Source organism: Anastrepha ludens, chromosome 3, assembly GCF_028408465.1.
Source record: "Anastrepha ludens isolate Willacy chromosome 3, idAnaLude1.1, whole genome shotgun sequence".
In the NCBI taxonomy this organism is placed as follows: domain Eukaryota; kingdom Metazoa; phylum Arthropoda; class Insecta; order Diptera; family Tephritidae; genus Anastrepha; species Anastrepha ludens.
In genome coordinates, this window is record NC_071499.1 from 107136904 (window position 1) to 107155416 (window position 18513).

Genomic DNA, 18513 nt, shown 5'->3' on the forward strand with positions numbered 1-18513 from the left:
TTTTAATTTTTTTGGCCATATCAAAGCTTTATCTTTTCCCAAAAGGGGTACTAAACCTTTCCAAAACAGATGGTTTACGAAGCCCATTAGCACGTATAATTCAGGAATTACGCATTTTTCTAACACAGTGATGTCATCACTTTCGGTAAATAGAGGGAGGTTAATAGTGCTATGAAACTCTTTGCTGTTTTTCTTATTTCCACCAGCAAGATTGAACTGTTCATAATCGTTTCTTAAATCTCCGTATGATTTCAGTTTGATAACATTGCTTTCAAAATTATCTGCATTGGAACTACATTGATTGTAAAGCACATCTTCCTGTCCAGATGTGTTGTTTTCTTTCAAGTCGTTAAGTGAAACAAAACAATAAGGACAAGGAAACATTGCAGATGCCGTCTGTTGGCCATTTATGATAAGCATCAATTTAAAATCCGAAACGAACTTGAAGGGAATGTTATTTATTTTAGTGATGTCAAACAAAAGTTTTACGTTTTCATACGTTTCCTTTATCTTAGGTACAATGCATAGTAGTATAACTCGTTTCACGCTCATCAATTTTGCTTTCTTACTTGCGCTACCTCCCTCAGAATAAAGACTTCTCTGATTTTTATCATGAATTGTTAAATCATCATAATTAAAATCATCACCATCAGAATTTTCTTGAAATATTGATAAAGAAATTTTAAAAAATCCGCGGCCCCCGTCAGCCATTGCTTTAACACAAACATTCCCTTCAAGTTTTCTTTCCATAATTACTGCATCAAAAAGTTCTTCTGCATTTGCGTAAACTACTGGTCTTTCTTCTTTTTTTGCATCATCACAATCAAAAAAGTATTTATCTTTTTTATATATATCTTGTAAAAGTTTCGATTTTTCTGACATGTGCTTCTTATAGTCAACGGGTACTGACTTTCTTCCAACATTTGATCTTAAAAAGTTAGCAATGCTTTTCATTTTATTACTGGATAAGCCAAGGTTTACTCGCAAATTATCCAAACGCTCTTCACTGAACGTAATGTCCTTTTTTTCATTAGGATTAACAACAACTCTCATTTTAGAACCCTTCGTACTCAACTCAATTTTCTTATTCTTAATGTGTCGATTTATATCGTCTTCAGAATCAATTTTGGTTCTAATAATAGTTGACGCAACGATTTCTTGCTTGACATCAGGAAGTTTTTCTATTATTTTTAAAGCATTGCCTTGAATATTATTATATTACATGAATGTTTTTTGCCTTTACCAAGTTCTTGTAAGCATTTTTTACATATTTGTATATTAGTTTTTTCCTTTTTTTGGCTGTCTTTCTTTGCAAGTTTGTCAATATTTGAGGATCCATAAAGACCATTAGTTGTATCAATCTTAGTTTCGAAATTTCGTTTACAACCCTTACCCTTTACTACTTTCTCATGACCTTTATATCTGCCTGTTAAACATACATAACAATTACAACTGTCCATAGATGTGCGAGTACTTTTAGGTAAAACCAAACTATTGTAATCTGGCATGTCTGGAAAAGGTCTTGTAAAAATGTTGTTACTTGCATCAAAAAGTGTGAGGTAGCAAGTTCTGCATATGCTAAGGGGGTATTTTTCGTTATTTAAATCATAATCTTTGTTTATAAATTTCTTTATCAATGTTTCATACTTTTCGTTTATAAGAAATTTATTCGGCTTTTTTTTGCCAAAAGAAATTTTTGTACCGCAAGGTCCGCAGACTTTACGTCTATTTTCATCGTGAGAACAAGCTTTCGTATTGTCCATTGCACCATTCTAAACAAGTCAAACACTACTTGAAAATATCTGCAAAGCCTTTTTTATTCGTAATTTAACAAAAATTATTTCAGTTTTTTAGTGTTGAATAGGACCAAAATGTTTGCGTCAAAGGTGATTTATATTAGGATTGTGAGTTTATTTTAAATTACAGGTATTTGTGTTGTTGAGATGATGGCTGCTAGACTACAAGTGACTTTTTAGATATTGTGAAATGTACAAATAAACGTCTAGCCTGGCAAGGCCTACTAGATCTTTATCTGGCGTAGACATGAACCTATGCACATTTAAACTGAAAATAAGTAATGTAAATCTTTCAACTAGATTTACCACAGGTAAACTTACTCTATCTTTAAAATAGGATCAGGTACGATTTCGGGGTTTGAAAATTTGAAATCTAGAGGTCATATACGAATACTCTACGTTGGAAAATCTTGGATCCATTTTCAAAAACCCTGCCCTTGCTTTAGGAGCACTGTGACGAAATATTTTCTACTGACTAATACGAGGCCGCGTACACCCTTTTTGGATGTTTGGCCGAGCTCCTCCTCCTCTTTGTGGTGTGCGTCTTGATGTTGTTCCACAAATGCAAGGACCTACAGTTTCCAGCCGACTCCGAACGACAGATATTTTATGAGGAGCTTTTTCATAGCAGAAATACACTTGGAGGTTTGCCATTGCCTGCCGAGGGGCGACCACTATTAGAAAAATGTTTTTCTTAATTTTGGTTTTCACCCAGATTCGAACCTACGTTCTCTCTGTGAAATCCGAATGGTAGTCACGCACCAATCCATTCGGCTACGGCGTGGATTGGTATAGCAATTATTATTATAATAGTTTGTATATATTAGGCTGGTACATCACCAATAAGCGGTGAAAGAACCACCCTAATATAGAAATACTATAAATTATTTATTTTAGAATCACGATGCACCTACACGTAAAGCAATTTAAATTTTTCTCACCATCATTGTGCTCATATCTCAGAACGAAAAATTTTCCCAGCTTCACCATTAAACTGGTTTCCTAACACCGAATAGTGTTGCTAAAATGCATTTTAACTTTCAGTTGAAATCCGATTGTCATTCGTAACACTCCAGCTAATCTGTGGAAAACAATGACAGCATTTAGTTCTTTTTTGATTTTTATCACAATGACGTCACTGCCTAGTAGGTGTTTAAAAATACAAGCCACTATTACTCAATAACTTCTTCGTAAATAAATTATAGCAATCCTATTGGCTGACTTACAACCGCCCCATTATGGCCCACTGCGTGCTATGACTGAGGCTGCTATTGAGGATTGCTACGAGGATGCGGCTCAGAAGGTCAAAGTAGAAATAACCGATGGTGTGTATATTATGACCTAAAAGTTAGATTATTATTATTAATTTGTTGTTGTGTTGCCACACATTACAGAAGGCTTTGAAGAGCTATTAAAGGGTTCCCGTGATAATATAATGCACAATACGAAGTGTTTGCGTTATTGTATTATGCGAAAGAACGGATTGGTAAGTTTAAACCAAATTTACATTCTTATTTTCTAAATAGATAATATAAAAAGGTAAGGACAATGCGACCTAGAATGTCTTTTGTGTGACAATAGGGCGATTTTAGCTCCACGTATAGCATGCAGCTTTACACTCTCTAAAGAAGTCTAAAAGTTGCTTAGCTGCCGCTTTCCAAATAGTAAATCCTATCAACAGCAAATTTCTATAAGAAAATCAATTTACGTTCAGTAAAGATTAGACATTGACTTAGAAAGAGTTAAGTCGTCGCATTGGTCTCCAGACTTAGTGGACATTCTATCTCGTTAGACATAGCCACCTGACGCCGATGTGATCGCAGCCCATGGCGGTGGCTTTAGATTAGATTAGATTTGTGGGGGGTTGGACAAGCCCAAGCACTCAGTCAGTAGACCATTGTAGATACTACACCCGAATAGAAATCAATAGAAAGAATAGTGATAGGAAATATAGAAGGTGGATGGTAAAAACGGATAGATTAGTTTGAGGTCACTTTTCCACAAATCTCTTGGATTCATTGATGAATTTTAAGAGATCCGGAAGAGGAAGAATATGAGGTTTATCCATGCTCAGAACATCGCACCCCAATAGCCTAAGTCTGATTCTGGCAAATGCAGGACAGCTACAGAGAAAATGCTCTGCAGTGTCGTCATTCTCAAGACAGGATAGGCATATAGGGCTGTCCACCACCCCCATGGTAGCCATATGCTGATCACAGACGTTGTGCCCTGTGATTACACCCACCAGTACTCTCAGGTCCTTGCTGCTGAGTTTTAGGAGGAAGGTCGCTGTTTTCCGGTTTGGTTCTTTCACAAAGCACTTGGCTACTCTGCACGAGTTCAACTCAGACCAACGACCTCTGTGAGTAGACCTCATGTAGTCGTCAATCCATAGTTGAATCGATGCGGAATTGACACCTAGAAAGGGTTCAGGGCCTAGTGGCTTCTTGCAGAGCCTTCATTTGCCAATTTATCAGCCAACTCGTTCCCTGCAATACCACAATGTCCAGGCACCCAAAAAAGACTAACTTTGTTGTGTTTTGCAACACTGTTAGGTTTTGTTTTACATTCACCGACCAACTTCGAAGAGCAGCATGGGTTAGGAAGGGCTTTCAGTGCAGCTTGACTGTCACTATAAATTCCAATACTGTTGCCCCGCCACTTTTTCTCAATTAAGATGGCATAGACTTCCGTAAGGAATACCATCTACCATGGCCATCTGTCCTGGGACATAGGAGTACTTAGTGTCTTCGTCTAAGTCCCATCCAGATCCGCTTCCATCGCTGGTTTTGGATCCGTCGGTGTAGAAAGTGTGCTGGTATCCCGTTAATAGGTTCTCTGGACTTAACCATTGATCTCTATCTGGAATCAAAACATCATACTTCCTACCGAAGCTAACGACAGGCACCCGATTGTCCACCGGCATCGAGAACAGTGTGCACCGCTCCGACAACTGGTGGTATATCTGACAGTGTCCAGTGCTTACTTCATTTCCCCAGACTCCGTTTAACTTGAGCCTGTTCACCTAATGATAGCATGGGTTCCTGGCCATTGCGACATTGAGGGGAACTGCAGAGCCGATGAACTAGCGAAAATCGGCACCAAATTGACTGATGAGTAGATAGTAGGACGGACCGATTTAAAAATCGCTCATTCATAATTCGTTTTAGAGGTATGGTTCCTTCGGCAAAGTTTCTTATTTTGATCCCTAGAATATGATTTTCACAGAGCAATGGGCGATTTTTTTGGCTCCCCACAAATCGACCCATCCTAGTACATAGACAACGATATAGGTATACCCCTGCAAACATGTAGACTACGTATCTGCGAGGAAATTATAAGAGTAGCGAACGAAAGATGGCGTAACGAAGCCACTTGCAAAATAGCCCGGCAGATGTGGCCGACTCTCAATGCTAAACGTACAGAACTTCTACTTAGAAGAGATAAGCATAGTCTTAACACACTGATTTCTGTCATTACGGGGCATTGCCTAATCGGTAGGCACGCCCAGAGAATGGGTGTGCAAACACATGACTTCTGCAGAAGTTGTCTAGACGAGGAAGAAACGATCCCGCACCTTCTGTGTCACTGTCCTGCTCTATCCAGACGTAGACTCGCCATTTTTGGCGAACATTTCTTCAACGAGTTAGAAGACCACGGCTCGGTCGAAATTAAGGACCTTGCGAAATTTTTCAATAGCACACATTGGTTTCAGGAGGGATAGGGGCTAGTTCCCCACGCAGCATCACAATGGGCCATGAGCCTGAGGGTGTCCTACAATGGACAACCGCTTCAACCTAACCTAACCTATTTGAAGTTCATGCATGGAAATTCGAACCTGTGCATTACCGAATGGTCGTATACTGGCGGCTATTCAGTACAGATATCACACGCCTGTTGAATTTCCGCATTCGATTGGCATCCTTCCTACGGAAAAGCTTCCCTTTTCAGCTCTGTTTTTCTCTGTAAGATATCACAATGGATGATTTGATGTTCTGTCCAAGTGGGAGCTTTGTCTGGAAAACCATTTAACTTAACCTAACCCAACCTAAAAGGGCCATTAAAGTGCGATAAATTTTCGAAAATAAGGAGGCGATGAGCTTGCGTGCAAGTATAGAAAGCATTGAATTATTCTATTTATTTATGTACAAGGTAGTTGATGAGTTATTCAAATAGGTTGTGACCTCAATTAGCAGTACCTCAACCTTTTCTGGAGCACCATCAAAGAAGTGCTGAGCAGAAGGAGATCACAGTCTGTAGAACTAAAACTGGCACCACACTGTGGGATTACGCCATGCAAAGTCCTTACTGTGAAAGTATAATTTTAAACAGAACTTATAAACCTCACTAGTCACTGCGCTCTGCGAAGCTCTCTAAGCAGGCTCGGAATATGACCAAACAACTTTTGCCGACTGTGCGACTTCTCCACAGAGGCAGCATCACACTTGCTGCTCGCATGCGATGTCATGTCGCGAAAAGAAGAACACATCTCGATCTGGTATGGCCGCAAAAGAAACACTTACGCTAAGTCCCAGCCCTGTACACTTTTAGTTGTCTTAAAGCAGCTTGAACTGGATGTGGTTTTGTGCGGAATAAAATATCTCTCACATCTTATCTTTTCTATTTTGTTCGTGCAGTTGGCAGAATTCATGTCTACTAATTGGCATTTAAGTTATTGTACATTAGACTGGCCGCAGCTTGTATGGAGAAAAATAAAAATTTAAAATACAAAAGTTTTCAGGTCGCAAAACATGAGGAAAGCAATAAAGAACGGTATATTTTTTCAGCCCGATCCGATGATGTCTAACCGTGCCCATTTGATCCCAAAGTATGGAAAATTTGAAAAAATCACAATTTTTACTAAAAAATCACAATTTTTACTAAAAAATCACAATTTTTACTAATTTTTTTTCGTTTCCAATTTTTTTGTTCGAATCTTATATTTATTGACGTGATGCGATTTTAATTAATGATCTTATTTACTTTATTGCGGTATGGCCCAATTTATATCGCGAAAGCCACCTGACAAAAGGCGCTTTCAGCACACATAACTGATTAGTAATACGTGGAAAATATGTCACCGTCAGTTGAGTAATAGAAATTGTGTTTTATGAACGGTGTGTTGAGCCAGCTGCTAAATGAAATAATTATTTTTAAATTTTATGCAAAGGTACTTTTTAAGTAATTTTTCACACTTTACTATAATAATAAAAATAAAAATTTGTTATATAATCAACACTTTGGCGATCACTAAACAATTCATCAACTGTTGTGTTCGCTGAATACGCTAAAAGTTTTGAATTTTTACTCGACATTTGAATTAGTAAGCTTTGCATTGCATTTTAATTCAGTTTCAGTTGTCTTATGCGTTTAATAGTACAAAAGTAATTAGTTAGTGAAAAAATGAGTTCAAAATCGTTATCAGGCATTCCGAAAAAAAGATTACGTTCTGAGCAAAAAATATATCTTGTGGGTGAATGTGAAAGTGTTATTTTGGGGGCCAAGTTGCCATCAATGAAACAGGTGCTCCAATTATTGTTTTACAAAATGAGGCACGAAAACTTGACTTTGGAAAGCAGTATTAAATACACGATTGGTGCCACCATTGAATTTTGGAAAAAAGCTATAATTCCCACGGCGCAAGAAAAAAATTGTATTAAAAAACTTAAAAATCGTTACGAGGAATGGAGAAATTTACAAAATCATTCCAAGACTCCTAACGAGAAGTGTCGTAAAAATGAAGCAGAGTTTAAGGATAAAATTCAAAACTTCATATTTGACATTGCATAGTTCATAGTAAGTTTATTAAAGTTAAGCTTTACTGGTTCTTCTTTTTAATATTTGATCCCATTTGAAGCTAATTATGCTCTTGAAGTCTCTGATACCGAGGATGCTGAAAAGGATATTTCAGCTGGCGAAGAAAATGCAGCAAAAGATATGAATGAAGGCGACGATACAGACGGAAGTAACATTAATTTACTACCGAAAGAGGTAAATCGAGGAAAAATTAATTTTATTGATGATAGAATGCTTGCATGCATGGACAAATGTAACCTCTCAACAAGAGATGCCATGCATTTGGTGAGTGCAACGGTTGCTGCCTTCATAAATACCATGCAAAATGTTAATGGAACGCCGTCAATAAAAATGGAAGATTTAATTCTTAATCGAACAACATTACATTCGATGAGGAGCGATTATCGTCGCAGACAAGCTCAAGAGATTATTAATGGATTCAATGTAATGGTTTTACTGAATATGTTTATAAAATTTTGGATTCTTGAACTTTCTTTTTACTTGTTTGTAGATTCCCGACGTTTTTGTCCTTCACTGGGATGGCAAGCTGCTTGCAGAAATCCGAGGCACAGAAAAGAAAGATAGATTGTCTCTCGTTGTCACAGGACAAAATATGGAAAAACTGCTGGAGATACCAAAAATTGAAAGTTCAACGGGAGATGCAATAGCTGCAGAAATACATAATTTTTTGTGCAAGTGGAAGCTCGATGATTTAGTGGAAATTGTATCATTTGATACAACAGCTGCTGATACGGGAGTTAATAATGGAGCAGTGTTCTTGCTTGAAAAAAGGTTGGGCCGAAATCTACTTTTCTTTCCCTGTCGTCACCATGTTAGTGAGTTGCTAGTCAAAGCAGTGTTCGAACTAAATTCTGGCAAATCATTAGCACCAGAAGTTCCCTTATTCAATCGTTTCTCTAACAGCTGGAAACACATTAATTCTAAGTCATTCAAAAGTGGAATATCGGAAAATGAAGTTCGGAAAGTCTTTACAATAGCTGAAGTGGAAATATTTAAGAATTTTTGTCTAACTGCATTAAATAGTCACCACACTCGTGCCGATTATAAAGAATTACTACAACTATCGTTGCTCTTTGTTGGGGAAGACGTACCAAATTTTTCACAAGTACGGTCACGTGGTGCAACATCACACGCAAGGTTTATGTCGAAGTGCCTATATTGCTACAAAATGTTTCTGTTTCGCGAGCAATTCGTGTTAACGACTTCAGGGATAAAGAGTCTAAGAAGCGTTTGTATTTTTTTAACCTGCATCTACGTTCCATATTGGTTTCGTTGTGTGGATCCAATAGCTGCTCCACAAAATGACCTTAAGCTCATTCAAGATGTGATTGTATATTTCGATAAGAATGTATCCAATGCCTTGTTACATAAAATTAAAAATCATTTCTGGCATTTATCGGAAGAGGCGGTTGGTTGATTTTATTTCATCAAGAACTAAAACATTCTTTACCCGCTTAGGAATTGAAACAAGTTTTTTGGAATCAGATCCTTCAACATGGCAAGAAAGTGAAGACTATATAGCCGGAAAATGAATTTGTCAGCATTTGTCTGTAGTTAATGACGCTGCAGAGTGAGCATTGAAATTGATCACAGACTACAACAGATCGCTTACTTATAATGAAGAAGATAAACAGTACGTACTGCAAGTTGTTGAGCACTACAGGCAATTTTATCCGTCTTACACCAAAACATCTCTCATTAAATAGACAATCTAGTTCTTTAATTAAAATTTTATTAAACTAAAATAAATTATATAAATAAAGTTAAATTATATATATTTTAAGTATATACATATTAAATTAAATTATATGAATTAGAAAAAAAAAAATTTTTGTAAAGATTGTGATTTTTTGAAATTGTCCATACTTTGGGATCAAATGGGCACGGTTAGGCATCATCGGATCGGGTTAAAAAATTACACCGTTTTTCATTACTCCTAACCTCATGTTTTAAGACCCGAAAATTTATGGATTTCCACAAAAAAAAGTTGCGGCCAGTCTATTGTACATAGTTAGAAAAATGCGTTATTTTCCCTAATATTTACAGTTTAATGCAAGCAACTCTCTCGATAAAGAAAAACTCGTGGACATATTCGAGATCATCCATCCTCAAGTTGAGAAGGAAAAGCTGCTAAATGTGCTCCAAAAATGCGCCGAGGAAACTGAAAAAGAAACTGACAAGTACTGACTGGTGTTAAAATTAAAACTCCAAATACTCACTCATATTTCTTTGTAGTTGTGAGCGCGCATCTGTCGCAGCGATGTGTGTCCTTGACAAACTGAAGGGAGAAGGCGTCACCAATATTTAACGCTGTACTCTATGCACTTAAATGCACTCACCAACAAATTATATTATATTTACATATACACGTATACACGCATTTAAGTACGAGTTACAATTATTTTATTTACTATTATGAACTTAAATATTTTAAATAATTTATTTGATTGTCCACTTTATTGCAATATCTATGTTTTTTGTTTTTAATAAACGAGTTTTGTGGACTACACAAAAAAATACTTAATAAATTTCAGATAGTCCTCCAATTCTTGCTGCTCAATTACGTCCAGCAACTGGGACATGCAGGCGCTGTACTCCAGTATGGCCTGCAGGAGTTCCAACGATTCCATTGTTGTGCCAAACATTTGCGTGAAGCTGTCAATTTGATTTCCACATATTAACTCGAATTTCGCCTGGTTTATACATTTTGTACGAGCTCATTAAATAAATAAACCGCATCTGCTTATCGCCGCCCGCATCCATACGCTCCAGCTGTTTTCGCTGCACTACTTCACACGATCGTTTTGCAAAGCGGAAATCGCTAGCTGCTCGCAGCATTCGACAACAACACAGGGCGGTCCATATAGTTATTTAGTTATAGAAAATTTACGGAAAATAACAAAAAGAATTTTTTTTTTCGGTTTATGGTATTTTTGATTTATTCGAAAGAGCAAGCATAGTCTTTATCTATGGGATGCGATTTCCCTCATACTTGGAAATCTTCGTACCTCTTCGTGTAGGCGATAACTACTTCCGCTAAATGAAGTACGAGCTGTATGAGCTATATGACGATGTGGACATAGTTAAGCGCATCAGTATTCAGCGCTTGCGCTGGCTGAGCCACGTCGAGAGTATGGTTCCAGAAGTTCCAGCAAAGGAGGTGTTCAGCTGCGCCACGTCGAGCGTATGGATGCAGAAACTCCAACAAAAATGGTGTTCGGATGGCAAGTTAGCGGACAAGGACGTAGGGGAAGACCATTTCTCCGATGGAAGGACCAAGTCGAGGGCACCCTGTCATCGTTTGGTGTAACACATTGGAGAAAACGCATGCAAAACAGAGACGCCTGGCGAGACTTGTTGCAGTCGGCTTTAATTCGGTAATGGGTCGTAATCCTTGATTTGGCCAGTAAGTAAGTAAGTAAGTAAGATTTCATGCATATGGCTTTATCTGCTGGTTTTGTGGTAGCGCATCCTGCCACTCCCGTTTTTCAAAGATCTTGGTGACTTTTCCGACTCTAACTCTCGAATGACTTGCTGGATATTCGCTTTATGCTTCGCTCGATCCTTCACAACGCTCCACAAAAAAAGGAAAAGCGGCATCATATCGCCGCTCCGAGTTGACCAATTCACATTGCCGATATGGCTGTTAGCAAAATTACCGAACTTGGCGCGCAAACATCGATTGTGGCATGAGTTGTGTTGTATGGCGTGCCATTCAAAGATCGTTGAACTCAATGTCTTTAATTTCTGGCTACAAAACTCGTTTATCATACCTCTGTACCACTCACTGTTGACCGAAATGGCGTTGCCAGCAGCATTTTCATATTCACTGTCTTCCCAGTTTTTAGGGTTTCGATCAGCTTTTCCGATTCCAAATACCTCGAGATGAAAAAGTGTTACGTCCGACAAGATGATTCTCGTTCCCGTGACAGTCGGTTTCACGTTACCGGAACGTCCCGGATTTATAACAGGCAAAGGTCTGTCACTCCAGCAGCAATCCCCACATATGTGGCGAATGTCTATGCTGCTACAACAACATCAACACCAACTAGATGGGTTTCACTTCTTTTCAGTAAATGCACTGTTTGTGCGACACAACATTGACTTTGGAAATAAGTTTGCAATATTTCTAGACGTAGTTCAAGCGTAAAGATTTTCACTTCGTTTCGCGGAGATATGACAGTGAATTTCTGTGAAGATTACCAGCGCGAAAGAACTTTCACCGTGAAAATAACATAAGATTGAAACGAACCACTGTATGGACCACCCTGTATACAGTAGAAAGCGGTTGACCTTTGGTTGAATTTGCGCATGCCTGCCGAGGCAGTGCACCTTGCACGCCCGTAAGGTTGCTGACTATATATTATATAAAAATTTGTATAGTAATGCATAAATGGAAATATAAAAATATAATATATGTATGTATGTATGTATGCATAGATGTACTTATTTACGGTGAAAATTATTATTACTGTCGTTGCTTTTGTTTATTGTTTAAATTGATGTCACTGCCTTTATGATGAGCTTAAGTAGGTTACTCACTAGACATATACAGTCCTTGGCCGCTGAATTATGAACAACGGTTGTTTCTACTACTTTGCCTTTTATATTTACGGATTAGAGAACAAAAACAAATTTTAATCATCGAAAATCACTTTATTGTTTTTCAAAATATTCTCCATGAAGATCTATACACTTTTGCATGCGTTTGAACCTATTGTCGAAGCACTTTTGCCACTCTGAATGAGGTACCTCCAAAACATGCATTCTGAATGCCGCAACCGCTTCTTCAGGTGTCGAAAAACGATGACCTCTCAGTTTGTTTTTTACGTACGGGAATAAAAAGAAGTCATTCGGTGCCAAGTCAGGACTATACGGCGGATGACCCATTAATTCGATGGTTTGGGTGCTCAAAAATGCAATTGTTTGAGCCGATGTGTGAGAGCTCGCATTGTCTTGGTGAAGAGTGATCCGTCTTTGGCGATTGGTTTTCCTAATTTCTTGGAAGACAACCTGCAAACAAATGGTTGTGTACCACTCAGAATTTACTGTTCTGCGTTGTTCTAGTGGTACGGTTGCGACATGCCCAGTTTTTCCAAAAAAACAGGCGACCATTTGCTTGGAAGTGCTTCGTGTGCGAACAACTTTTGTTGGATTTGGCTCATCTTGAAACACCCATACAGTCGACTGCCGTTTACTTTCGGGCTCATACGCGTAAATCTATGATTTATCAACTGTCACGATGTCATAGACGTGTTTCGAAGCCCCGCGATCGTATTTTTTGAGCATTTCCTTCGACCAATAGACATGAGCCTTTTTTTGAGCGATTGACAAATTGTGTGGGATCCAACGCGAACAAATTTGTTTGACAGTCAAATGTTTATGCAATATTGAATGTATGCTGGTCCCACTAATGCCTAAGATTGTCTCAATCTCACGATAGGTCACATGACGATCTTGCAATATCAGTTCGCGCACAGCATCAATGGTTTTCGGAACAACAACTGATTTTGGACGACCTTCACGAAATTCGTCTTGGAGTGAACTACGACCACGATTGAATTCACCATACCATCGATAAACAGTGGTCCTTGATGCACGAAAATGTTCACGATTTAATTCCATTTTTGGACCGAGATGAATCTTTTAAGTTACTGTAAACAACACAAATAGCGCTGGTATTTTAAAACGTTCTGAGTACGTAAAAGCCAAAAACATATCAAACTTTGCGATACAGCTGTCAGTTGCCAGATTGCAACACCAGGGTTGCCAAATCCCGAAATATAAAAGGCACCCCTCGTAGTTTAAGCATGCAGATTTTTACCTAAATACACTTTTAAAATCCTAAAAAACTAACCTTTCATTTTAATTGATTGTATTCGCAAAGTAAGTAAAGTATACACGCTCTGATGGGCCATCCTGTAGACACCGCGCATAGGTTGCGAAGTCCAAGATTTTCGCAGCTGGCAGACCAAGTATTGGTCGAGCTCAAAAGTAAATCAACGACATCTCGTTTGATCAAAAAGTTCCCGAAATACATTCAGCAAATTCAAAACAAAAGTTTACTCCTTACTGGCTTCAAAGTACTTCCTACATCAACTGCGACGAACTTATGCCAGCGTGTGATCAAGCTCTCAAAACATTTCTGGAACTCTTTTTTCGGTTTCCTGAGAACGCCATATTGTTAATTTTGAAAAAAAAGCTTCTATCAGTCACGAGATTATCCTTTAATAAAACGAATTTCTCATGTCCGATTGATTTTAGATGAATTTCCAAGGACTTGTGAGGATTACCGCAAGCGACTTTTGGAGAAACGTGCTCCATATAGGTTAGGTTAGGTTTGGCAGCCGCATTGCACATAGAGACAACGTTGTCACTTAGACCACGAAAGGGGTCCGTTGTGAACCGCGGGGGCTGAGCTACATTTCCCTTTCCATATTAAACCATCCTGAGCTTTTGACAAAGCGTAAAAGGTTGTTGATACCTAAAATGTATATATATTCGTTAAGAAGTAGGATTTTAAAAATCGGTTCCTGCCTCTGGCTAGAGCTGGGCATGTGCAAAAAAGGTGTTGAATTGTTTCCAACTCCTCCTCATTTCTGCAGCTACGACAGAAATCATGCGTGTAAACGCCTAATCTCCTTGCATGATTTCCTATGAGACAATGTCCTGTGAGGGCCCCTACTAAGGTCCTGATTTGAAGTCTATTCAGTTTTGTAATACTCTTGGACAGACGCCCAAAGCTAAGGGCGTATTTGCCTAGCAATTTCACAGGTGTTAGCGCTAATCCATCTTTGATTTGCAGAACTGTTTAGTGCGTCCTTAATGAGAAGCTTACAAGATGCGAGAGGTATCTCCATAAAATTACTTATGTCTGGCATACAGGTACCTTCTCTTGCAAGTTGGTCTGCCCTACAGTTCCCTGGTATATCTCTGTGGCCTGGAACCCAGCACAAGATTATACGATATTGTTTGGCCATCTCATTTAGTGATTGGCGATAACGTAAGACACTCCTTGATGTTGTTTGGAATGCATCCAGGGCTCGTAGGGCAGCTTGGCTGTCTGATAGAATGCAGATATCCGTTGATGATATTCTGTTTATCTTTAGCCATTTTAGGGCTTCATGAATAGCGTTTATTTCCGCTTGAAAAATTCTACAGTGATCCGGTAGTTTAAAGGATTCACTAATAGAAACCTCTTCGCAAAATAACCCTGATCCTACACTGGTGTCTATTTTAGACCCGTCCGTGTAGATCTTAACGGGTGTGTTGGGTGTTGGATCTTCTTCAAACCATTCCAGTCTAGAAGGGATTTTCATTAGGAAATTCCTTTCGAAGCAGAGAATGGGAGGGTGATAATCACAGTCACTGGGTATATCCGTGTAGGAGTCTAAGATGCTTGAATGTCCATGTGTGACAGCCTTCCATTGTGAGCTCGCTTTGAGCCTTAAAGCGGAGCAGGCCGCTAAGTATTTGCAGAAGAGATCTAGGGGTGGCAAATGTAGTATGATATCCAAAGCTATGGATGGCGTGGTTTTCATGACGCCACATATTGCTAATTCCGCCGATCTCTGCACCTTATTCAATAAATTAGAATAGGTTTTTTTCTGCATAGCACACCACCACACAACATTTCCATATAGAAGAATGGGTCTGACGACAGCAGTTAGAGCCAATGAGCAACCTTAGGTTTAATTTCCCAGGTCTTACCTAAAGCTCTCTTACTGGCATAAAAAGCTAGGTTCGCTTTCCTGACTCTTTCTAAGATGTTTGACTTTCAAGTCAATTTCCTATCTATGGTTAGTCCCATGTACTTGGTTTCTTCCGAAATCACAAGAGCTTCCCCCTTGAGCATAATTGGAGTTAGTTGAGGGATTTTGTGTTTCCTAGTGAACAATATGAGTTGTTGGGGTTGACTGGGTTGACTGGGTTGACTCCTAGACCACACTTTTCTGCCCACCTAGAAAGTATATCTAGAGCATTTTGTATTAGGTCTCTTAATGTAGATACAAATTTACCAGAGACAGCAATGGCAACATCATTGGCGTAAGCTATCACCTTACAGCCCACCGATTCCAGTATTAACAGAAGTTAATTGACAACTACGTTCCATAGAAACGGTGAGAGGACTCCACCTTGCGGTGTACCTCTACTTACCAATCTCCTGAGCACCGATTCTCCTAGTGCCGCTTCAATGATTCTACTATTTAGCATTTTGCCAATGAAGCCTACCAAGCCCGGTTCTACCGCAAGATCAGTGAGTGCTGCAACATTGTTAAAGGCCTCTTCAATATCAAGGAAAGCGGCTAAAGTAAGCTCCAGTTTGTGCAGTGAACTCTCTGCCGTGTAAATAAGGTTATGTAGAGCCGTCTCTACCGATTTCCCTTTCTTGTAGGCATGTTGTGACATAGAGATAAGATTTCTATCTATAGTTAGGCTTACATGAAATTCTATCAACCTCTCCAAATAATCGGCAATAACTTTTACAATTTTTATTTTATTTTTTTTTGGAATTTAGCTAAAGTCAAGTCGAAACACGATGTATTAATGCTATACTTTTATTTTTGTAAAATAAAGCAATTGACTAGCAAAAAAAAAGTTATTGAAAATCATCAATTTTTCGGGTCTCTGACTACCCCTAACCCCTTGAGTGTGATCATAATTCTTGATGCAATATTCGGAACTTAGTTGCTGTTCTCTGTGGATCGCAGCATCTTTGCAACCATATTTTCTGATTTTTGGTCGGCTTTAAACACATTTCGCAAATGAGTCCGTGCTCTGGTGAACTTTTTACATGGGAAGTGCCTAACGTCACGGTAACGCTTGCAGCGCAGGTGTCATTATCTTCTAGGTTGAAACGTTATAAGTAAGACTCAAAGCAGCCGTGACTAGGGACCAACTGCGTTATATGGAAATTTATCCGGCCTTTTCATGTTTCAAGAAATCAGAGTCACCTTGAAACTTTCTTTTTCAGTGCTGGTGGTAGTTTACCTGGAGATCTCACAATCAAGTTTTTTGTTTTTTTTTTTTTTTTGTTTTTTTTTTATCCGAAGGGGGAATCTTACATAGATACCGTCAATACAGACGGCATGCACGATTCATACTGATCGCTAAGGGTGCATCTCATTCGAGACCGCGCACAGTCAGTATTACTACTAAACTGGACTTGCGAAACAGTAAACCTACGCACTAAAACTCCCACCTAACTCCGACCTCTGTAGCTTTAGTTTGCGGTACCGCCGTTTAAGCATTGCATCGCAGGGCCAAGCTAGCCATTATGGCTCTTCATTTATGTTTCTCTCTCCGTCTACCCTTCATTACTTCTTTGTCTCCTTTCCTTACTGCGTTCCCATTCCTTTTTCCGCAGTTCCTGTAACGCATTTGCGGACCATTCTTTCATCTTGGCCCACACCAACTTCGACAGCAGCATGTGATCTACAATGTTGCCCGGGGTTATTTTTTCTTTTATGATTTCTTCAATGCACATTCTTTCAGATGCGTATCTCGGGCAGGAGAAGAAGACATGTTCCACGTTCTCACTACCGTTGCCGTAGAACGAGCAGTCAGCTGCATCCTCGTGGCCGAGTCTTTGGAGATACACTCTCTATAGCATCCATGCCCCGTCAGGAACTGTGTGAGGTAGTAATCTGTGTCACCATGTCCTCTCTCAACCCAAGCCAGTACGCTTCTGAAAAGTTTATGCGTCCATCTCCCTATAGTCGCTAGGTCCCAGCGATTTTGCCTCTCAATTATGCTCCCCCGTCTTTCTTCTTCTCACAATCATGTGACTTCTTTGATCTGTTATCGGAAAATATTTTTTTTGTATTTTGCAAAACAGTTTTTAGCTGCTTCTAAATAAGTTTCCTATCTACAATTGCCACTCTCTTCACAAATAAATCCAAGCGACTCTTGGCTGCAATTCAAAAAATAATAATAATTTCTCCATAGTTGTGCACTTTGCGCGTTCGATTGCTCAGTACACATTTATTTAGCATTTACAGGTAATTATTATCAATTCGTGGTAAAGTATCGGCCAGTTTTAGATTTACTTGCCACCACCGCCACCGCCGCCTCCACCTCCACCACCACCTCCGCCGCCGCCACCGCCACCTGGATATGGCTCAGGCTTAGGTAAAGGATTGGGATTGGCTAAAGGAGAAGAAGAAGAGTAAGTTTAAAAGATAATTTAAATCTAATAAAAATTTTCGATCAAGCAAACTTTACCAAAAGCCACAGCGAGTAACGCCAGCACAAAGCCGATGAGTAGTTGGAACTTCATATTGCAAACGTTTTGAATACAATGATTGACCAACCGTTTAGGAGCTCTTTTTATACTCTTAACATGATTGGCAAACTATAGCACTTCTTACAATAGAACGCATTTAAAACAAGTAATGGAAATAACCAAAGGTTCTTCCCTCTTCTATACATGAATTACTTGCACATACATCTGTACATACTTACAGACTTGTCAGAGCTGCAAGATTCATTTGAATATCACCTAGTAGGTGCATAATGTGCACTATGCAGTTGAGAAATAAAATTTATTTAACTCTAAACTTGATTTATTTCCATTAGAAAAACTTGCATTGGCATTTCGAATTGAACGCAGTGTACAGTGTTTAATTTTGCAAGCTCTCATAGAAAACAGAAATTGCGTACGAGTAATTAGGCGGATAGTTGAATCGGCAGTGGATTTCATAGAAGAGAAGAATTTTGTTATACTCGTAGTTGCACAGGAAATAAAATAAATTAGAAGCTACCTGGAAAGTTGCCGAGGGTCTCTGGCACATAGTATCTTTTGTGGGAAACGATTTCCAATAGAAGTTCCATAGAAGTTACATAACTAGTTCGACTACTCTTTTTTATATCTGATTAAAAAAATATAATTTGATTGAAA

General features: G+C 38.8%; 1 protein-coding gene and 1 long non-coding RNA gene across 2 annotated transcripts; one reads left to right on the forward strand and one right to left on the reverse strand.

Annotated features, from left to right (window-relative positions):
* Positions 1-2834: 2834 nt before the first annotated feature.
* LOC128858720 (general odorant-binding protein 19d-like) lies at positions 2835-10082 on the forward strand. Its single transcript, XM_054095200.1, has 5 exons — positions 2835-2941; positions 3002-3121; positions 3191-3282; positions 9660-9793; positions 9849-10082. The coding sequence occupies exons 1-5, from the start codon at positions 2890-2892 to the stop codon at positions 9919-9921; spliced, it is 471 nt and encodes a 156-aa protein (XP_053951175.1). The 5' UTR covers positions 2835-2889; the 3' UTR covers positions 9922-10082.
* A 7468-nt stretch (positions 10083-17550) lies between these two features.
* LOC128858724 (uncharacterized) lies at positions 17551-18112 on the reverse strand. The gene is made up of 2 exons (XR_008454050.1): positions 17838-18112; positions 17551-17762 (listed from the first exon to the last, which is right to left on the reverse strand). It is a non-coding gene; the product is annotated as an uncharacterized LOC128858724 (long non-coding RNA).
* Between the last annotated feature and the right edge of the window lie 401 nt (positions 18113-18513).

Coding starts and splice junctions, on each gene's coding strand:
- LOC128858720 (XM_054095200.1), top strand. CDS start 2,890: ATGACAGCATTTAGTTCTTTTTTGATTTTTATCACAATGACGTCACTG. Junction 3,122..3,190: donor CAAAGTAGAAATAACCGATG/GTGTGTATATTA, acceptor CACACATTACAG/AAGGCTTTGAAGAGCTATTA. Junction 9,794..9,848: donor ACTGAAAAAGAAACTGACAA/GTACTGACTGGT, acceptor ATTTCTTTGTAG/TTGTGAGCGCGCATCTGTCG.